General features: G+C 33.4%; 1 protein-coding gene across 1 annotated transcript; it reads left to right on the top strand.

Annotated features, from left to right (window-relative positions):
- Nucleotides 1-20,450: 20,450 nt before the first annotated feature.
- On the top strand, nucleotides 20,451-23,669 carry LOC115704775 (probably inactive leucine-rich repeat receptor-like protein kinase IMK2). The gene is given in 3 exon segments (XM_030631979.2): nucleotides 20,451-22,778; nucleotides 22,885-22,930; nucleotides 22,932-23,669. Coding segments are annotated over 3 exon segments (2,355 nt in total). The 5' UTR covers nucleotides 20,451-20,953; the 3' UTR covers nucleotides 23,416-23,669.
- Nucleotides 23,670-24,216: the final 547 nt, after the last annotated feature.

Here is a 24,216-nt window from a genome sequence, read left to right on the forward strand (position 1 = left end):
GGGCTATCATAACCGTAGTACACACTTGTCCGGGACCTTTTCTGCTTAGAGCATCGGCCACAACATTGGCTTTCCCGGGGTGATACAGTATTTCACAATCGTAGTCCTTAACTAACTCCAACCACCTTCTCTGCCTCATATTCAGATCTTTCTGGGTGAAAAAGTATTTAAGACTCTTATGATCAGTATAAATCTCACACTTTTCACCGTAAAGATAATGTCGCCATATCTTTAAAGCAAAAACCACAGCAGCGAGCTCTAAATCATGAGTTGGGTAACGCTGCTCATAATCCTTCAGTTGACGAGAGGCATAGGCTATGACTCTGTCAGTTTGCATCGTAACACATCCTGCACTCGTCCGGATGCATCACAATACACAACAAATTTCTCTTGATCTGATGGCAAAGCTAACACCGGAGCTGTTATCAAACGCTGCTTTAACTCCTGAAAGGTTGACTCACACTTATCTGACCACACAAATCTCTGATTTTTCTTAGTCAATTCGGTTAGGGGCATAGAAAGTTTAGAAAATCCTTCGACGAAACGTCGATAATACCCTGCTAACCCGAGAAAACTTCGAATTTCCGTCACAGACTTGGGCCTCGGCCAATTCTTCACTGATTCCACCTTGTTTGGATCGACCATAATTCCATTCTTTCCAACAATATGACCCAGAAAGGATACCTCGGACAACCAGAATTCACACTTTTTGAACTTGGCATACAGCTTGTGATCCCTAAGTCGCTGTAACACCATTCGAAGATGATGCTCGTGCTCCTCTTCTGACCGAGAGTATACAAGAATGTCATCGATAAACACTATAACGCAGTTATCGAGGAAATCCTTGAATACTCTATTCATAAGATCCATAAAGGCCGCAGGAGCATTAGTCAATCCGAATGACATTACCAGAAACTCATAGTGCCCATATCTGGTTCTAAAAGCAGTCTTCGGTATGTCCTCCTCCCGAATTCTGAGTTGATGATAACCCGACCGTAAATCAATCTTTGAAAACACAGTCTTTCCCTGAAGCTGATCGAACAAATCGTCGATTCTGGGCAACGGGTACTTATTCTTAATCGTCAACTTGTTAAGTTCCCGATAATCAATACACATTCTGAGGGAACCATCTTTCTTTTTCACAAAGAGAACCGGAGCTCCCCAGGGCGATACACTGGGTCGAATAAACCCAATGTCCAGCATCCCCTGAAGTTGCAACTTAAGCTCCTTGAGTTCCGCTGGAGCCATCCTATATGGAGCTTTAGAAACAGGTTCGACTCCAGGTGCCAAATCAATTACAAAATCAATCTCTCGCCGTGGCGGCAATCCCGCAACTCCTCGGGAAACACATCAAGAAAATCTTTCACTACCCGACTACCTCAGCCCAAATGTTTCGTGTCTGCTCGGAGTCAAATACCACCGCTAGAAATCCTACACAACCATTGCATAATAAATCCCTAGCTCTCAGCACAGATATAACCGGGATCCGAGACCCCTGAACCGATCCAACATAAACAAATGGATCTTCACCTTCCGGCTGAAAAGTCACCATTTTACGCCTACAATCTATACTGGCCGAATACTTGGATAGAAAATCCATTCTCAGTATAATATCAAACTCAGTTAATTTCAATTCTATGAGGTCAGTACTCAATTCCCTATCTTCGATCCTAATCAGCATAGACCTAATGCGCCTATTAGAGATAACCAATTCCCCGCTAGGCATTAGGGTTCCAAACCCTCTTTCTAAAATATCACAAGGCCTACCCAAAAGATCAATCACTCTTGTAGCCACATATGAACGTGTAGCTCCCGAGTCAAATAATACTGTAAATAACAAGTTGTTGACGGGAAGCTGACCTGTCACAACGGAAGGACCGGCCGGCGTCGGCCTTGGGTAATGGCAAACACACGAGCAGGAACCGGTTTCACCTCAGTTTTCGGCTCCTCTTTCTTGCCCTGGGGGCAATCTTTCTTGAAATGCCCCACCATGCCACACAGGAAGCATGTCTTCGGTTAGCACTCTCCCGGATGATGTTTCTTGCACCTTGGACACTCGGGATAAGAGTAACCCTGGCGTCCCCCTCTGCCTTGGTTCCCACGGAACCGCTTGCTTTGCCCCGAGCCACCAGAAGCTGGAACAACTTTTCTTTTCTGCTCGGTGGTGGAGTCACCACCATCCCTACCATAAACAGGAGTAGGAATAGTGGGGGTTCCACCCACACTCGGAGTCACCCGGGGCTCCTGAAGGAATTTTACCGCACCCTCAGCTCTCAAAGCCTTTTCAACCATCTCCGCATAAGTGGTTGCCTCAGTGGTAGTAATAACCAGATCATGTCTAATTTTTGCACTCAAACCCGCCAAGTATTTTTCCTTCTTACTGAAGTCGGTTGGGATAATTCCCACTGCAAGCTTGGCCAAACGGTCAAACTTTGTCGTGTACTCAGTAACCGACATCCCCTCAGTCTGAACTAGATCAGTGAACTCTTTCCGCTTTGCACTGCGGACTGCTTCGTTATAATACTTGGAGTTAAATAACTCCTTAAATTCCTCCCAGGTCATCAGCGTGACGTCCCGAGTGAGGGTTATCAACTCCCACCACACGAGAGCATCTTCTTGAAATTGGAAAGTGGCGCAGGTCACCCGGTCATTTCCAACCACTCCCATGAAGTTGAGAATACGCTCGATCATCGAAAGCCACTGCTCGGCCTTCATCACATCAGGGCCTCCCAGAAACACTGGAGGTGCCTGTTTTCGAAATCTTTCGTACAACGGTTCCATACAGTTGCCAACAGCAGGTTGTTCTGCTGGCACCGCGGGTACCGCAACAGCCTGAACCACTTGAGGAGGCACGGCAGGAGGACCCTGCTGCCTCAATCTTTGGATTTCTTCATCTTGCTGGCGGATTCTATCTTGCATCTCCGCAAATCTTTGCTCCCAATCAGGAGGAGCTTGAGGTGGATTTACGGGGCGACCACCCTGAGCTCTGCCACGGCCACGGCCGCGACCACGAGGATTTTGAGGATTCCTCTGACCGCCTCCGGTCTCAACCATGCCACCCTGACTTCTTGTATTTCGCGGGGCGTCCATTTAATAGGACTTAGCCTGCGAATCCATAAGCCAGGCAGGTTAGACAGCGATCAAAACTTAACACCGCTCTTTAAAGTCTTAAAGGCAACAATATATTTAATTTAAATCTAATATGCTTCCTAACATGCTTTTACATTCATATTTATTTAAAATACTAAACAAGTACAGGCTTACTGAACAGTGAACCGAGCTTTCTCTGATGAAGATTGTACATGTCATAGCAAGCTTCGGTAGACAAACCTGGCGGCTCTGATACCAAAATTGTAACGCCCTAATGCTAAGGCACGCTATAGTGCTTTTTCAATAATTGTGCAATCTTTGCTAATCAAAGAAATTTCTCAAAAAACGTGTCAAATTAAAACTTTTGCATTAAATACTAAACTTTGTAATTTAATAAAATATTTACAAGTGCCGGGATCCCGATTTTTAAAACTTTACAAACCTTACTTCTTAAGCATACAATCCAAAATATACAGATTTACAGGTCGCACAGCGACTTTCAAAATACAACTCCCAGATGTCCCGAGACCGAACACTCCAGGTCGCGCTGCTTGACATGTACAATCTCACCCGAGCTCAGGTTCACTCCTGTTCAGCTTTCGCCTTTCCTTTACCTACACATGGAAGCGTAAACCGTGAGTCACCGTACTCGCAAGAAATGCATATAACATATCATATAATTTCCGACCTGTAAATAGGCGCCCATACACCTATTTACAGAGCTTAACAGATGAGTATGAACGTTCTAACTGGGACACGACCATGTACCATGTACCACATACACTCATTATACCTTCGTATTAGTATAGGTAAGGTATGACCGCACCTTGAGTACTATCTAGTGTTGTACCACAGACACCTTGTACCTTCCCGTACAAGTGCTGGTAACACTATGATGTACTTCCAAACATCACACACCTTACCAATGCACTCCGTACCACAACCGTACAAGTGTTGGTAGTGTATGAATCACAATAAATAAGCATGTATACATATTAACACATACATACATTCAGATAATCACATCATACATTATACACAGTTCTTACCTGTTTTCCGAATTCAAGTGTGTTGGCCACCTGAACGGAATTCTCGTGCTAAATGGATGCCCTAATCACATATTGAAACCGGGTAAGCCACATGATTAAAACCCTAATCCCGGTGAAACCAAACCAAAACCCTAGGTTCTGCTATACTCTAAAGGGGTTATTCTAACTCTGGAAATGGGGAAACACCCAACCGAGGCACTGAAATGGACAAAAATTGAGAAAACGAAGTGTTCGGGAATCCTGCCAAAACCGGCAAGCCGGTTTTTGGGGCATTGCAAACCGGCTAGCCGGTTTGCACCAGTATTCCCAAAACACCTCCTCCATTGCTCAATTTTCCACCAAATGATACCAAACTTTCCAGAGCTCCTAAACAATGCATACACAATAAAACCCAGCCAGTATTTCACAGAAAAACACAATAAATGTCAACTTGCCATTAAAGCTTAAAGCTTGAACTCAAAGCTTAGAATTGGTCAAAACTAACAACCAATCTCTAAACCAGCTACCATGAACTAAAATTAAGCTAAACAAACCCTAAAATTCGAACTAAGCAAACCTTAAACCCTAACAGCCCCTATAACACAAAATCACTTCTAAAACCAAAATACAACTTCATGAACTTGAAAAAGAAAGGAGCTAGGGTTACCTTAGTTATTTTTCCTTGAATCCTTGGATGGAAATACAGAAAATTATGAAGAAGAAATTGGATTTTCCTTCTGGTTTGAGAGAGCCGAACCCCAAGAGAGAGAAAGGAGAAATGGTTTCTTGATTTCTCTAATTTTTAACTTCTTTTCCAAAATAAAATCCCTTTTCACCCAATAATATTAAAATGAAATAGGTGTCATCACCCAAAGCTGCCACCTAACCCTCATTTAACCAAATAAGAAAAGACTAAAAAGCCCTTAAGGTTAAAACTTGGTTAATTCTAAAGCTAGGGGTAAAATGGTCAATTCCATAACCCCGCTCAATCCCGATAAAATATTTTCTCTAAAATATTTCCCACTATGAAATAAGGTTCTAAACTTACCCATGTGATCAATCTAGCCATCCATCGCATTTTCCGTTGTCGCCGAACAAAAATTACAAAAATAACATATTAAACATATAAACTAGATAATACCCCTAGAGTTTAATAAAATCTCCGGAATTGAGAAATTATAACTCTAATATTTATTTCTAAATATTGGGGTCCACAAATAAATTTAATTCACAAATAATAATAAAATAATAAAAATTAGTACTAATTGTCTTTTCTAATCCATATTACTAGAGCGGTCATTACATCCTTAGTGTGAGAGTAGTGCCTACACACTGCAAGTGATACCTCAATCATAGTGAGGAAGATCGTGAAGAAAGATCATCAGCAAAGGAGTTTCAGCATCAAAGATTCAGAGAAAGAGATCCAGGTTCAGATATTGATAATGCTCTGCTACAGAAAGGAATCAAGGGCTAGATATCTGAACGGAAGGAGTCATATTATTCCGCTGCACCCAATGTAAGGTTTCTTAAACTTTATATGTGTTTAATTTATTGTTTTAGAAAGTTCATATTTAGGGTGTTAATCAACATACTTGTGAGTAGATCTAAGATCCTGGTAAAATAATTTCCAACAACATATTGATCTCGACTGTCACTTCATTCGGGAAAAGATTAAAGCTTCAACTATTCGCCTAATACCAGTCAACACCACATTACAATTAGCAGACGCTTTTAAAAGCCTCTCCCCTCTACCATTTTATCATCCCATATTTGCAAGATGGCTGTTTATGATATCTACAGTCCATCTTGAGGGGGGGATATCAAGTTTATCAAGTTTACTGTTATTTGTTATTTACCTGATACTGTAATCTGTTATTACAGTTAGCATATTAGTTAGTATCTCCCGTGTATTTAGGTGATTAGTTCAATTAGTTATGCTTGTTTCTTTTAGTGATTTTACTCTGTTCTCTTCTTATCTCCTTGTATATATATATACCTCTTGTAATTACCATTTCTTTAATTAATGAATTCAGTTTTCTCTCTCTCTCTCTCTCTCTCTCTCTCTCTCTCTCTCTCTCTCTCTCTCTCTCTCTCTCTCTCTCTCTCTCTCTCTCTCTCTCTCTCTCTCTCTCTCTTTCAATCTCTCTTTCACTTTGTCTCTATCGCAACATAGGGTTTATTATATTTGCTTAATTGAGATTTACTTTTACTTAAATTGTAGAAAAGTAATGCTTAAACAAAGGGATAGTTCCCTTTAGTTAGTGATTCATTGCTAAAGGTTATGATACTTAGCTAAGAATGATGACTGCTTTTTAATAGATATTTTTGTGATACAAGTTTACTAATAGTCTTCTAGGCAGAAGCTTTAGCTCTATTGGTAGGATTAAAATGGGCTTAAGATGTTGGACTACCTATTACAGAGGTCTTCTCAGATTCGTTGTCACTAGTTTTAGTACTGGAGTTATCCTTCGAGTACCAAAATGAGCTAGGGGTTATCTTTTTTGATATAATAGTTTTACTGTCTAGATTTCTTGGACTTTCTATCTCCTATGTCAGTCGTAACGTTAATGATATGGCTCATGGACTAGCTAGACATGTCCTTGGGATCGCCAATGACCTTTCTTGGATGGAAGATACTTCTCCATATGCCCATTGAAAGTAACCTTTAAAGGTTTTATTTTTTGACTTAAAAAGAATTAGATATAATGTTTACGCTCTTAAAAGTAGAAACTCAACAGAAAAGTTATAATTATCACATCATATTAGATACTTTTATACTTTTATTATTCTTCTTGTTTTGATATTGATATATATTTTTTTTCTTTTGTAGATTTGTTGGTGGGATAGAAATACTTTCAAAGATTTTTTTTTATATTAAAGTTTTATTGTCTAGCTTTTCGGGGCATTTATTTCTGATGTAAGTCGCAACGTTAATGTTGCGACCCATAGATTGGTTTAACATGTCTTTAGAATAAACAATAAGTTTTTTTGGATGGAAGAAATCTCTTCACTTTGTCTCTCGGCGTGTTCTTCTTTGCCTTTTTTTTTTTTTTTTTTTTTTATGACTTTTCAGCCTCCTTTGAATGGTGTTGGATTCGCTAATGTAAAATGTGGTTATTATAATAAAATGTTACAAGTAATAATTGACTAATTAGTACATTAATACAAAAATTACAAATATTAACAATTAACTTCTTTATTAACTTAACTTATTAATTCTCTAAATTATAGGAGTTACTATATATATATTTCAAATATAAAACAAGGATTATTTCACAAATATACAAAAACAACAAAAAAAAATTATAAAAGTAAAGTTTTACGAAATTTTAAATATTTTAATGATTTTTTTTTATTTTATTTACAGAAAATACGGTCTTTTTATGTTGTACTCTTGTTCATTTGTTGTTGATTTTTGTTATCTACATGTTATTTTTTGTTGTTGATTTGATGTTATTTAAATGTTATTTTTATGTTACTTTTATGTATTTTTCTTGTTATTTTCGTGTTGTTTTTATGGAAAATCTTAAAAATATAAAAAAAAATTCTGTAAACGTAAAAAATATATATATATATATTTTTTTTTAAAAAAAATGGTGCCTTGTAATTATCCCTATAAAAATTCAATAAATAAAAGAATTTTTTACATAATACACTAAAAATTAAAAAAAAATACAAAAATATATTAGTACGGAAAAAAATTTCATTTTTATAGATAAATTTTTTTATTTACAAAAATATGTTCTCCCGTAAAAACAATAAAGTGTTCGATATTTTTTGTTGTTGTTTTATAACTGATTTATAGTTATTATGATGTTGATTTTCAATTATTTTTTACTTATTTTCTCATACTATTTTTTTTTAATGAAAAAGTCGTTTTTTGAAATTTTAAAACTTTTAAATCTTATTTTTGAAAAATTAAATTTGTAACACTATAAATAAAAAGTTTTGAGGGTAAAATTATCAATAAAATATAAAAATAATATTTCTATAAAAAAATCCCTAATATTAAAATAAAAAAAAAGAGTGACGTTAACGATATTTGAATATGTATATAAGTATTTTGTGTGAGGCGTAATGATATTGAAGTCATCCTCTTCATAAGGAGAAATAAAGTATCAATAAGTTATGATTTATGACCATTAAATAATGATTTAGACCCAATGTATTACAAAATAAATCATAATGATATCTCCGATATTGGTCAAACTTTTTTATTGTTAGGATTAGATAAAAAATTTGGCCACAATCGCTAAAGAGGTTTAGAAAGTGGAATTTTTAGGGTTTAGGTTAAAAATATTTGACAAAGAAACAAATTCAGTGTATTATTATATTTGATTTTCCAAAATAGAAGATATAAATTGTTATTTAATAAAATAAAAAAACCACCAATAACTTTTATAAAAGTAAACTAATTATTTTTATTTTATAAGAAGATTATTTTCGAATAAGTTAGTAAATAATTTCATCTATTGAAATGCAACAAAAATTATTTCTGTATAATAAAAGAGTATAATTTAGCAGTGAAAAAATTTAAAGGATAAATATGTAGTGATCCTAGTTTAGGTAATAAATTTTTTAAATATTTAACAGAAGTTTTTTATATATATTTTTTTTGACGTAGTGATTAGAATTACTTATGAATTTACGATGTAGATTTCCACAAATTTTTATATATATTTTTTTGACGTAGTGATTAGAATTACTTATGAATTTACGATGTAGATTTCCACGAAAATTGAGAAGAAACAATCTATTTAGTGTAAAATTGAGAAAAGATAATAAAGTTAAGTAAAAAAGTTTAAGATACCTTGGGGTGACCTCTAATGAAGCCAAGTCTCGGGTGTTTTTTGGGGGTGTCAAAGCAACAGAGAAAGCTGAAATATTGGACATTCTTCAAATCTCTGAAGGCTCATTTCCTCTAAGATACCTTGGGGTTCATTTGAGGCCAACCAAATGGAAAAGAGAGGATTGTGATGTCATCCTTAAAAAGATTAAAGCTCGTTTGCTAACTTGGGAAACTCGAAACCTTTCTTGTGCGGGGCGGACTCGATTGATTCAATCCGTTCTCTTGGGGCTAAGGAATTATTGGATGAGCATCTTCATCCTTCCTCAAAGTATTATTAAGGAGGTTGAGAAGTTGTGTAGGGACTTCTTGTGGGGATTTAAAGGAGATAAAAGTAAGATTCATCTTGCCTCGTGGGACACAGTTTGTCTTCCCAATGCTTATGGTGGGCTCGGCTTTAAGGATGGGCCAAAATGGAATAAAGCCATTCTAGGAAAATTCATTTGGGCTCTTATGGAAAAACATGATATTCTTTGGATGAAATGGGTGAATACAAGTTACCTTAAGGGAGAAGATTTTTGGGACTATGAGCTCAAGATGGATACTAGTTGGTATTGGAGAAAGCTTTGCCATTTGAGAATGAAGTTTGGCAAGGATAAATTGTTGGCTGTTGGGAGGAAAGGTAAATTCTCTACTTCTATGCTCTATAATGATCAAATTCAGCAGGTGGTGTTCCCTTACAAGCAAGCTATATGGAACAAAATGTTGCTTCCAAAGCATAGGTTTATAATGTGGCAGGTTGTGCATAGTAACTTGCTCACAAGAGACATGTTTTACAAGTTTCACATTGCTTTAGAGAACATAAATTGCCGGTTTGTTGTGCCAATTTGGAGAGCCATGAACACTTATTTTTTAGTTGTGAGTTATCTAGTGCTGTGCTGAATGAGATTTTCAGGTGGATCGTGTTTGAAGCTTGGGCTAGGCATAAAGTGGGATGGATGAATTGGCTTTCGGTCAAGACTTCAAGCAAAACAGTTCATCTTTTACAAATGATTCTTCCTGCCACAGTTTACTTTGTGTGGAAAAATAGGAACAATTGTGTACATAATAACACTTGTTATATGGTGGGATACATAGTCAAAGAGATTAAAGATATTGTAAAGTATAGATTGTATAGCATGACTAGGATTAAACATGTATTAGAAGGAAATGCTTTGTATAGGCGATTGATGAGTTGAGAAAGGTTGTTTGGTTGGAGCTGGTTGGTGAGGCTTGTTTTGTATTGGTTGTTCTTGATTAATGAATTTCTTCTTTAGTTAAAAAAAAAAAAATTCAAAAAAAATAATCTCATGAGAAAGTTTTGGTAATTAGATAAATGCTATTTAGTGTCATTAAATTTATAAAAAAAATTGAGAAAAAATATTTAAAATGTTGCTCATAGTTCGAAAAGTAATATTTTTTTTTCAGCCTAAATTCAGGTACAAAATATCTATTTTTTGAATTACGACACAAGAACATTTTGAACTTTTCTAAGTTTTGTATCAAACTAGCCACCATCACCATCTCCACAAAATAGTTAGTTTGGAGTTAAATTGTAAATTTGGCAATAGTTTCAGTTTATTCTCAATAAACTGATATGCTTGAATGAGTATAGTAGTAATATGGAGTCCAAAAATGTGGGAAGAAACCTCTTGGGTATTTACAATATTAAATCCAAAAGGTCTCAACATCATGAGCCGATCCACGTAGAGGTAAAGGGATAGTTGCTCCAAAAAAAAAAAAATTAAAAAAATATATATGTATTTTAATTAATTACAACATATATTTGTAATTAAATGTAATAAATATAAATATAATATTAACTTTGACATGTTAAGTTATTTTATACAGATCAATGATTTAAGTTGTTACAAAAATATGTTCATTTTTAATATTTAGTTTAATTTTTGTTCCCCTCACAAAAAAAATATATATATATCATCTCAATTTTAGCTCTGGATCGGTAACTGCCATACATCTTGATTTTTTTTTTGAATAAAAATCATAAGATCTATTAATTAATAAATTCAATCAAAACAATAGAACACACTTCAGATGAACAGTTCTCCAATTGAAGCACACGACCTGTAGAGAAACAAGAGTCTCTTACCAAGCAATGAGCCAACATATATGCAGATCGTTTCACAAAACACAAATCAACAAAAGATAAAACCAAAACTAAATTTTGAATATCTTGAACAATAAGACCAAACTGTGAAGGCATAAAAATACTAGGGGTGCACACGAGTTGGGTTTTTGGGCGGTCGGGTTCGGGTTTTCGGGCTTCCGATCTTGGAAATGCATAACCGAACCCGATTTTCAGGTGTTCTGGTGCGTCGGGTATCGGGTCGGGTTTAGTCGGGTTGGGTGTGGTCGGGTGCGGGTCCTATTGGGCTGAGCCCAAATGCTTAATTTATAGGCTGAAATGAAATTTAATTTTTAAAAATGCCATTTTTTTTTTTTATTTTTAACATTGTTTGGATTTTTTTTTTTAATAATTTGGATAATGAGATAAATGTATCCATTAATATTGTTAGTGTATACTGAACTGTATACTGTATGTTCCTATTACATACAAAAAAAAAAGAAATAAATAAATAAAGAAGTGTAGGAAGAAAAAAAGAATGCACACAGCCACACAGTGCCACAGTACATCGGAGAAGAAGAAGTTTTCTGACGAGTTTGGACTTGGATGTTAGGGACTTGGATGCGACCGCGCTGGAGAAGAGAAGCAGTCACCGTCCGTCCATTGCCGCCCTTGGAGAAGAAGAAGCTTGATGGTGACTCTTGGTGTACTGACTATAGTGACTACTGTATCTATTCATAAGGAAAGCTAAAGAATTCAAATAGGTATTTTTTTTTTGAATAATTAAGTCTGAAAACTAAAAGTAAATAATATTAAGTTTTTAATAAAATAAAAAAAATAATTTTTAAATGCTGCTCGGGTTACGGGTTAAAACCCAAATAAAAAAAAAACAATTCACTATACCCGAACCCGAAACCCGTGTGGGCTATTTTTCGAGTTGAACCCGACCCGACCACACGAGTTTTTAGGTTTTCGGTTTTTTGGTTGGCGGGTCGGGGCGGGTGGTCGGGTTTTTCGGGTTTGCGGGTGTAAATGTTCAACCCTAAGAAATACCGCTTTGAATCGCTTGGACACACACCAAGCTGTCTGTTTTCAACATGACTCTATTCCACGAATGAGTTGCAATCCAACTCAATGCTTCTTTAATGCCTATTATCTCAGCAATTTCGGGTTGAACACATCCAAAATTTCCCTTCTTGAATGCTTCTACCATAGCACCATGATGATTCTGAGCTACACAACCCATGCCTAAAGACAAGACTCGAACCAAAGGTAAAGACTAAAACACAATATCAAAGACAAGACTAATGGAAATAACTAAAAGGAAAAGACTAACGAACTGTTGGAAATTATTTTACCAGGATCTTAGATCTACTCACAAGTATGTTGATTAACACCCTAAATATGAACTTCTAAAACGATTATGAAATAAACACATATAAAGTATTAGAAACCTTACATTGGGTGCAGCGGAATAATATGACTCCTTGCGTTCAAATATCTAGCCCTTGATTCCTTTCTGTAGCAGAGCATTATCAATATCTGAACCTGGATCTCTTTCTCTCCTTCTTTAGTGTTGAAACTCCTTCTTGTTGAATGTCTTTCTTCACGATCTTCCTCACTATGATTGAGGTATCACTTGCTGTGTGTGGGTACTACTCTAACACTAAGTAATTTCGAAATTGAAGAGAGAAGAAAGAGAAGAAGGTGGCGGCTAGGTATAGAGAGTGAAGGCTCAGGTTTTTCTCTAAAGGAAAAAGTAGAAAGTTAAGTGTGTAAATTTCCTGAAGCCTTCACTATCTATTTATAGCATTCCACTAGGGTTAGGTTTGAATTATTTGGCAATTAAATAATGAAAATATTAGATGATAAATGCTATAAAAGTGGCCGGCCCTAGCAATGTGGATTTGGGCCTCACTTTTTGCAATTTTGCAGTTTTATCAATTCTGCATCTAATTTTCCCAAAAACGCCAATTTTCAAATTCAACCATTTAAATGCCAATTCTAACTATTTATAACTATAAATAATTATTAAATAATATTATCATTTATCATATTTATTAATTGAACCATACAAAGTATCATATTTAACAAATATGCCCCTAAAACTCTTTCTTTACAATTTTGCCCTTAGTGAAAAATTCACAAATAGACATAGTCTAAATTGAGAATTATAATTGATTAATCAAAACCAATTATATGAGTCTTACAAGCAATATTATCTCAACTAGTGGGGGGACCATGGGTCTATATAACCGAGCTTTCAATAAGCAGATCAAGAATTTATAACCTAAATTCACTGACTTACTAATTCTTCGTTGAATCCACGCATAGAACTTAGAATTGCACTCTCAGTATATAGAATGCTCTATATGTTCCACCATATAGACACATCATTAGTTATCCATTTTTATAATCCTAATTTGATCAATGATCCTCTATATGAATGATCTACACTGTAAAGGGATTAGATTACCGTTACACCCTACAATGTATTTTATCCTTAAAACACTTAATCCCGTATAAATGATATTTCAGCTTATGTGAAATGAGTACTCCACCATTTATTTTCGTTTGGTCAAGCTCGAAGGAGATCACTTGTGAAAGTGTTACTGTATTGTATCCTGGAATTATAAATATAAGAATATTTCTGTTTGGAATCTAAAATTAAAGTCAAAGACTTAAATTTATACCAAATATAATGAGTAATTCTTTCTTGGACCACCACTACTAATATAACTTTAAGTCTGATTTGCCCATACAAGTAGGAGATATCTAAGATTGAGGATTTATATCATTGTGGAATAGAATTTCGGGATTATAATCATATGCGTCATTTAATTTCTTAATAGAAAAAATAGAATGACATGAAATGATATATAGACCATTCATCCAATGATATGTTATTGATCTAATTCGAAATGAATAAGCTAAGAGGAATTAGGATAATTTCGTTTATAAATAAGAATCCAACGATGCTTCGATTAGCGAGAGTCAAAGTAATCTTATTTATACAATCTTCTTGTTTCATATCGTAAAAATACTAGTCTAAGGTGTCATCAATTGATGAACAGCTAGATGTTGCATATACAATATTTATCTTTGAGATCTAACACTATTATGTATGTCTAATGGTGAAAATCCATAGGGATTTATCTCATTAGATAAACAAACCAAGTTAGACCAACAATGAAGATTCGAAATTAAACTACAACTTAATAATAGAAAATAACATGGTTCAATATAAATTCATATACAATTCAGAAATTATTGAACATATAGCAAGTAGGAATGACAAGTGAAAATACTAAAACATACAATCCTAAATAATTTCCAAGGTTTTCAACAAACTGATATCAGTGTCCCGTTTAGGCGAGAGTCAAAGCTACCATCCATTACTCACTAAAACAAACGCTATGTAAAACCAACAATGGAGATCGAATATCTTAATAATAAAGCTCATTCTTTAAAATGTATTTTCATTATTATTTATCATAAAATATATTTATTAAATACGAATTTAGAATTAAAATTCTAAATTAGAATTTAATTTAATATTTATAAAATTATACTTAGATGATGATTGAAATAAATTGAATTATTTCCATCTCAGTAGTAATATAAATATTAAGAAAATTATTTAAGGTGTATTAATTTAAATTAATTTGCAACTCAAAATAAATTTTCATGAGAATATATTTATTGTATTTTGAAAAAGAAAGTGTAAAAACTTTATATTTTCGAAATACTTAAATAATAATTACTTAGAAAAATACTTTAAGCAAAAATATCACCTATGTAGATTTTCCTTTGACTAATTAATTCAATTTCTAATAATATATTTTAATTCATTTATTTTAAATTAATCAATTAATGAAAAAATCATTGATTTAAGTTGGTCCAAAAATTAATTAAAATAAATAATTAATTTACAACTTAATCTATTTTTCAAGATAAATTCAAAATCATCTTGCATTATGAACTACAATTTCGAAAATTGATTAATAAAATAAAGAAAAATATATTTTGAAAATTATTTAAACTTAGTTGAAAAAATAAATTTCAACTAAAAATAATTTTCTATTTAATTAAGTGTCATGAAAAAGAAATATTTAAGTATCATGATGAAAATAAACTTAGATATTTAATTTTCAATTTAATTAAATGTATTAAATTCAAGAATAAATAATTAAGTGTAGAGAAGGCTTAATTATTAATCTCTAGTTTAATACTAGGAAAAAATATACTTTAAAATAAATTGTACCAAAATTAATTATTTAAATAATTAATTTCACAATGTATAATATTTTCCTATTTAATATTAGAAATAATAAGTAGTCTAGAAATAACTATCTAGAAAATATCTTATTTGACTAAGTATCTTTTCCACAAAATTTGAAAAAATATCTAATTTAAGTTGTATTAGAAAAAATCTAGAACTTAAATATTTTCAAATTTAAATTTAATTAAATATCAAAAAATTAAGTTGTAACCACTTAATTTGAAAATATTCCATTTTAAGTTAATATTTAAAAAAAAAATATATCAACTTAAAAAATATCTAAAGAATCTTAATAACCAATTCCTAAAATTCCTCAACTTAATTTTAAAATTTTAAATTTAAAAGATATTCAGGTTTAAGTTGATTAGTTAGAGATAACTAAATATCAACTTAAATATGAATATTTAATGAAAAATTTAAATTAAGCTTCAGAAAGAATCTAGATGGTTATAATTCTATATTTAATTAAATACAAGAAAATACATATAGTTTAGCTTAGAATAAAATTCTTTAAACTATGGCTTTCTTAAATTAATTTTAAAATAAATGAAATTAATTATGTTGCTAATCAATTTTATTAGGTTAAACTAATTTAATTAACCTAGTACAGTTATTCAAATCAGGCAAATGGGCCTTCACAATTGGGGTGGTTCATGTGAGGGGGTGCTGGGTTCAGTATGTCGTACCCACTTCTATGGCTCCCAACTCTCACACAAGGCCCAAAAGAGAGGAATTTAACCTTAAAATGAACAACTGTTATTAATTGAATAGGCCCAAAAACTAAATGGGCCTAAATAAAATCTATCAAAAACTATGATATTTTATTTAGCAACAACAACCTATATGCATCTATAATAAAATTAAGGCTAATTAGCAATTTTCCCCCCGAACTTTGACATGTACTAAATCGTGCCCCCTGAACTTTTTTGGCCGTTAGAAATTCCCCTCGAACTATTGAGATTGTTAAGTTTAAGGACTTTGTCTAATTTCATTCAATTTTACTGTTCAGTGATTGTTTATGTACTAAACCATGCTCCCCAGACTTTGATATCTATCAAATCACGCCCCTCAAACTTTGATATGTACTAAATCACGCCCCATGAACTTTCATCCATGTTACAATTTTTTTTACTAAAATTAGATAAAAGTCCTTAAATTTAACAATCTCAATAGTTCAAGGGGAATTTTTAACGGCCAAAAAAGTTCAGGGGGCACGATTTAGTACATATCAAAGTTCGGGGGGAAAAATTACTAATTAGCCTAAAATTAAACACATAGGCTCACACAGGCACACAATTTGGATGGATCCTATCATGTTGCTAGGTCATACATAGATGAAAGAAGATTGTAAAATTTACCTGTTACAAATTATTTACTTGACCAAGGGAACCATGAGTTAAAATCAGATCATTGGACCTGTCAACAAGTTAACCATGGCTATTTCCAATCAAGCAATAATAGGTTTTATAAAACTTACAAACAAGCTAAAAATACATACGCCTGCAACAAGGTTAGCTGGATAGTTGGATGTAGGATTTATTTAATTTTAAATAAATAATTTCGAAAAATTAATTAAATAAAAAAAATTATTTCGAAAAATAATAAAATAAAATTTATGTATTTTCGAAATTAATATAATAATATTTAAAATTAAACCTACAATTTTGAAAAATTAGGTTTCAACCAACCTAAATATCATTTCAAAAATTTGCTGACTACTTTTAAAAATTTAATGTTATTTTATAAATTAAATATTCAATAAAATAAAAAAAGATAAATAATATCTTTTTCAAATTTTATGATTTAATTTAAATAAATAAAATAAAAAAATTTAAAAGTTAGCAAAATATCTTACTTCTATTTAAAATTACATGATTATATTTATCTTATTTTAAATTTAAATAAGGTCAAATTATTTAAAAAAAAAAATATTTAATTTAAAAAATTTAATATCTGACCTTAAATTTAAAAATAAGATAAGATATAATCAAATTTAAAAATAAGATAGATAATTAAGCAAAAAAGATAGGTATTTTCTATTTTCAAATTCAAATTACACTAATATCATGAATTAATTTAAAAAAAAAATTAATTAATTTAATTATGATATTTAGAATTGAAATAGGAATAGTAAATGTCTAAATACAAAACTACACAAAAAAAACGGAAGTTAAATCCATGAAATAGCATGAAAAATCGAAGAAAAACGAAAAAGATGCGAGCTGTACGGACAGTATGCGCGCGCGTGGGGCGGTGACACCATCCCGATATTTTTCGAAACTTCAAAAAATCATAACTAATTCAAATTAAATCGAAATTGAGTACTGTAAAAAAGTAAATTGCTTAATTTTTTCCATACTATCCAATAAAAATAATTCCAGAAACAGATATTCAATTATTTTTTACGAAAATTTACAAACATCAATCAATCATCAAACAACACTCAAAACAACATGATACCATCCAAAACATCAAACAAATCGTTTTAAGTCCAAATTTCTTGCAAGCAAATCAATTACCATAGCTTTGAGGCTAGTTGTTGGAAATTATTTTACTAGGATCTTAGATCTACTCACAAGTATGTTGATTAACACCCTAAATATGAACTTCTAAAACGATTATGAAATAAACACATATAAAGTATTAGAAACCTTACATTGGGTGCAGCGGAATAATATGACTCCTTCCGTTCAGATATCTAGCCCTTGATTCCTTTCTGTAGCAGAGCATTATCAATATCTGAACCTGGATCTCTTTCTCTCCTTCTTTAGTGTTGAAACTCCTTCTTGTTGAATGTCTTTCTTCACGATCTTCCTCACTATGATTGAGGTATCACTTGCTGTGTGTGGGCACTACTCTAACACTAAGTAATTTCGAAATTGAAGAGGGAAGAAAGAGAAGAAGGTGGCAGCTAGGTATAGAGAGAGAAGGCTCAGGTTTTTCTCTGAAGGAAAAAGTAGAAAGTTAAGTGTGTAAATTTCCTGAAGCCTTCACTATCTATTTATAGCATTCCACTAGGGTTAGGTTTGAATTATTTGGCATTAAAATAATGAAAATATCAGAGGTAAAACCCTACAAAAGTGGTCGGCCCTATACAGTATGGATTTGGGCCTCACTTTTTGCAATTTTGCAGTTTTATCAATTCTGCATTTAATTTTCTCAAAAACGCCAATTTTCAAATTCAACCATTTAAATGCCAATTCTAACTATTTAATAACTATAAATAATTATTAAATAATATTGTCATTTATCATATTTATTAATTGAACCATACAAAGTATCATAATTAACAAATATGCCCCTAAAACTCTTTCTTTACAATTTCGCCCTTACTTAGTGAAAAATTCACAAATAGAGATAGTCTAAATTGAGGATTATAATTGATTAATCAAAACCAATTATATGAGTCTTACAAGTAATATTATCTCAACTAGTGGGGGGACCATGGGTCTATATAACCGAGCTTCCAATAAGCAGATCAAGAATTTATAACCTAAATTCACTGACTTATTAATTCTTCGTTGAATCCACGCATAGAACTTAGAATTGCACTCTCAGTATATAGAATGCTTTATATGTTCCACCATATAGACACAACATTAGTTACCATTGTTATAATCCTAATTTGATCAATGATCCTCTATATGAATGATCTACACTGTAAATGGATTAGATTACCGTTACACCCTACAATGTATTTTATCCTTAAAACACTTAACCCCGTATAAATGATATTTCAGCTTATGTGAAATGAGATCTCCACCATTTATTTTCGTTTGGTCAAGCTCGAAGGAGATCATCCCTTGTTCTTTGTGTACAGTAAAGCAGATTTTCTCATGCCCTAAAGATCCAATTCTCATAATAAGACTTTCATAAAATTCAATGATCTGAGTATGGCATTGATTTGAGTGAGAAATAACAGGAGGACGATGATAATAATTTTGATTCTCACTCTCATAATATGTTAATATATGTATATATGTTTGACAATAATAGAGAATATCAAATATATGAATATTCTAAAGGAGTTTATAAATAAAAATAGCCGTATGTTTAGAATTGTCAAAGCTAATAACCCCATACATTTTGATTTCTTAGTTGATAGGATTATAGAATTGTAAGAGATATTATAATTAATTTGTTGATGTAATTGAGTATTAAATCACATATAATTAATTTTTAAGAAAATTACTAATTATTCCTAAAGCATTCTGACGTCTTAGGAACAATGCTCTTATAGAAAATTTAAAACAAAATAAATACAAAATAATTTAAATCATTGATCCATTCAGCTCTTAATGTTCTTCACGATATACCTCTGTTTTGGATTTTATTCTAAAAAGTTAAGTTGATTGCCTAAACATAAGAAACAAGCACAAGTTTCACATTTGTTTAAAAGATAATGCAAATGATCATTCCTTCGTGCTCTTTGGTTTAACATACAAGATATTACGTTTTAAAAAATATTAATAATAATAACAAAGGTAGTAATGGATATAAATTGTTACTTATGCATTCTTCAAATTTTCGCTGTAGTTTATTTAATAACAACCACTATAATGTTTAGTGTTTACTCTCGACTTTAAAACTTTTATTGGATTATTAGCCAGCCTTACCCGACACTAAAATGAATATGCTCACCTATTTGTATCTTTAAAGTGGAGCCAAGAATTAAGTGCCTCTTTGCGGACCACACTCACAAACCAGGTCACACACTCTCATGAAGTGGGTGATTATGATTGGGACCCTTTTCTACTCTGATTGAACTTAAGCTTATACCATTGGCCACAATCCCAACCTCTTTAACCCAAACTTTTTAATTAAAATAGGATCCAACTGCCAAGCTAACCCTTATTTTTCCTTATTTACTGTCACTTTTCGTATTTTCTTTCTCAAAAAATAAGATTAAAAGAAAGAACTTCACATCTCATCATCATCATCATCAACAATGTAAATATCAAACAAAGTACGTTGTTTCTTTTGTTTTTTTATTTAATCTAATGAAACTCACACGTCACTTTTTAAACCTCGTATTAACTCTAATTTTTTAATGTTCACATATTAAGGACAAAATTGTCATTAACAATCTTAGAAGAAGACAGAATGGTTTGCAGTTTGGTGGGACCCTTTGAAAAATATAGCTGTTGAGAGGAGCGGTTGAAGCAATAAAAGTGTACTTGGGATTCAATCCACCCATGGCCATGAGATCGAGACACAAAAGAAAAAAAACAATATCAATAATGTAATGGTCAGATTGAAATAAGAAGGAAACAATTTATAATTGAAAACTAGCTGTTAGGTCTAGGATTTGTAAGAAGAAGAGCCACCCTTACAAATTATAATGCACCCACCACCAAAAACTCGACATTCTCTCTCTCATACAAACATGGTCACGTGCCATTTCACAGTCCTACCGTAGGAAAACACCACCTCTTTGCTCTCACTACTTAACATTATCAAAGTGATAGACCCTGTTTCATTCTTCTCGACTTCCTACTTATTTATCTTAGCTATAACTAAGTAGAAACACTTAACGAAGGAGAGAGCCAATATAGATGCTTCCTTCTTCTTCAGTTTTATTCTTCCTACTTTAGATTTTAGAATTACCCAGTTGAGTTAAGTCTTTCTTTTTCTGGTTTAAGATGAAAAGAGTGGTAGATTGGCTTCACATTTCGAAAAAGAAGAGAGAAAAGTGGAAGATTTCTTCTGGGTCAATAAGATATAACCATTTCTTCTACTTTTCTCTTTTGCTATTGATATGGGTCTTTCAGCCAGTTTCAAGCCAAGATGGGGATGGTGTAATAGTTACAGCAGCTGATTTTCAAGCCCTTCAAGCATTTAAGCAAGAACTAACTGACCCAAAAGGGTTTTTGAAGAGCTGGAATGACAGTGGCTATGGAGCTTGCTCTGGTGGTTGGGTAGGAATCAAATGCACTCAGGGACAGGTTATTGTTATACATCTTTCATGGAAGGGATTCAGTGGTCAGATCACTGAGAAGATTGGTCAACTTCAGGCACTTCGTAAGCTCAGCCTCCATGATAATCTTATTGGGGGTTCTATCCCTTCAACATTGGGGTTCCTTCCCAACCTTAGAGGAGTTCAACTTTTCAATAATCGACTTTCAGGTTCAATCCCTCCTTCATTGGGTTTTAGTCCTATTCTTCAGACTCTTGACCTTAGTAATAACTCACTAAGTGGGACTATCCCACCTAGTATTGCAAACTCTACTAAGCTTTTCAGAATCAATCTCAGTCTCATTTTGTTTTCTGGGTCTATCCCTTCTAGCATTATTAGCTCACCATCAATAATCTTTCTTTCTCTTGATCATAACTCTCTCTCAAGAAGTTTACCTGCTTCTTTAGGAAAGTTAACTAAGATTCAAGAGCTTTCACTTAATGGAAACAAATTTAATGGAGCCATTCCAAATGAAATAGGGAGGCTTTCTAAGCTTAGAAAACTTGATCTCTCAAATAATGCCATAAATGGAAGCTTGCCCACTAGTATTTCTAATTTGTCCTCACTTGTTTTGTTGAATTTGGAGAGAAACAACCTTGATTTTCATATCCCATAAGAGCTTGGGAGATTGCATAACCTTTCTGTCCTCAACCTTAGAGGAAACAGGTTAAAGGGTCCTATTCTAGCTACCTTTGGAAACATTTCTACTCTCACTCAACTTGACTTATCACACAATAATCTCAGTGAATCAATACATGTGTCCCTTTCTGCTTTATCACATATTATTCTTTTAAATGTTTCCTACAATATCCTCTCTGGTTCTGTTCCAACTACTTTGGCACAAAAGTTCAACTCAAGCTCTTTTGTTGGAAATATTCAACTCTGTGGATACAATGGCTCAATTTCATGCCTTTCTGAAGTACCTTCTCAAGGAACCACGTCTCCATCCCCTGAGAGATTGAAATCTCATCGAAATAAACTAAGTACGAAAGACATAGTTCTCATAGCAGCGGGTTGTCTCCTTCTAGTTTTGCTCATACTATGTTGCATCTTACTATACTGCTTGTTAAGAAGGAGGAGTGGATCAAAAGCCAAAGCTGGTCAAGGCACCAGAAGAGCTGGTGCAGTTGCAAGGACTGAAAAGGGGGTCCCGGCTTTGGGAGGTGAAGCAGAATCAGGTGGAGAGGTTGGAGGAAAACTAGTCCACTTTGATGGACCAATGGTCTTCACAGCAGATCATCTTTTGTGTACAACAACTGAGATTATGGGAAAGAGCACTTATGGGATTGTCTATAAGGACACACTAGAAGATGGGCATGAAGTTGCAGTCAAGAGATTAAGGGAGAATATCACAAAAGGCCAGATGGAATTCGAGACAGAGGTTAATGTTTTGGGACAAATTTGACATCCAAATCTCTTGGCTATGAGAGCTTATTACACAAGTCCTAAGGGAGAGAAGCTCCTTGTTTTTGATTACATGTCAAAAGGAAATCTTGGAACTTTTCTCCATGGTAAGCATAATAATGAGAATTTCCCTTTAACTGGTTGACATGTTTTTTAGCTTTTCTTTTGCATTAATAACAGTTTTTTGACTTGCTTTATCATATGGTTTTGCAGCTCGAGATCCTGAAACTCCTATTGATTTTCCAACAAGAATGAAAATAGCTCAGGGAGCAAACAAATGCAAAAGTAGCAGATTTTAGGCTCTCTAAGCTAACAACAGCTGCTGCCTCAAATGTAATTGCTACTGCTGGAGCACTGGGCTACCGTGCACCAAAGCTTTCAAAACTCAAGAAAGCTAACACGAAAACTGATGTGTACAGCCTTGGGGTCATCATGTTGGAACTTCTAACAGGAAAAACCCCAGGTGAGGCAATGAATGGTCTTGATTTGCCACAGTGGGTGGCTTCCATTGTAAAAGAAGAATGGACAAACGAAGTTTTCGACTTGGAATTGATGAGAGCTGCACCTAGCATTGGTGACGAGTTATTGAACACCTTAAAATTGGCTTTGCATTGTGTTGATCCTTCACCATCAGCCAGACCAGAAGTTCAGTAGGTTCTTCAACAACTTGAAAAGATTAGACTTGACAATGTCGGTACAAGTTCTGGTGACGATGGAGTGGGAGCTGCTTTCACTAGTGAGTAAAATAGAAGAACTAGTAATGGATTCTAGAATACTAGTATGTATTCTGATGTCATTAGAGTAGAAGTAGCTACATTAGTTGATGAATTCTTTCATTCTTCATTAGTAAGTTTGCTTTCATAGAGAAATCTTTGTAAATACACATTTTTTTTTGATCCATTTGAGTGTTCATTTTCTACTTTATGACCTTGTTTTGGTGTTTCAATCCAAGGTAAGAAAAAAGAAAAATCAAACCTCAATCTCGATCTACCATTGTTCAAGCCTATTTGCAGCAACAAACAATTCTTTAAATTAATACATAACAGCAGTGGGTTCTTGAGATAACTAAAATATTGAATTTGAATATCAAATAGTTTTATGAAATTTAGTTTGAATATTTCATGTTTGGCCACCAAACAAAAACAAAGTATTGCTCTATCCTTACCACCAAGGAAGGTAACAAAAGAATGTTCTGTAAATGGCATGAAGGGGGGCTTCTTCTACCTACTCTAGTTCCCAAATTCTTATAGTAACGAAATTTATTAGCTTAAGGCGTATATCAAAATGGTGTTGTCAGCTTCAATTTTTTCATGTACATTTATGAAAAGATGAAACTAGAACCAAAAAAAATCACCGTTGAGTAAGTTCTTAGCTACCATCTTTAATGTATTATGTATCCACTAGTTTCCTTTGCTAGTTCTTCCCAAGCATTGGCCCATCTTCTTCGCATATCTCGCCTATGATAAATAAAATACATGATTCTAGACAATTGTTAGCCTAAGAACTCTAAGTTTTACAAAGCAAATTGTACCCAGTTAGTTTAGT

Source organism: Cannabis sativa, chromosome 1 (genome assembly GCF_029168945.1).
Source record: "Cannabis sativa cultivar Pink pepper isolate KNU-18-1 chromosome 1, ASM2916894v1, whole genome shotgun sequence".
Taxonomy (NCBI): Eukaryota; Viridiplantae; Streptophyta; class Magnoliopsida; order Rosales; family Cannabaceae; genus Cannabis; species Cannabis sativa.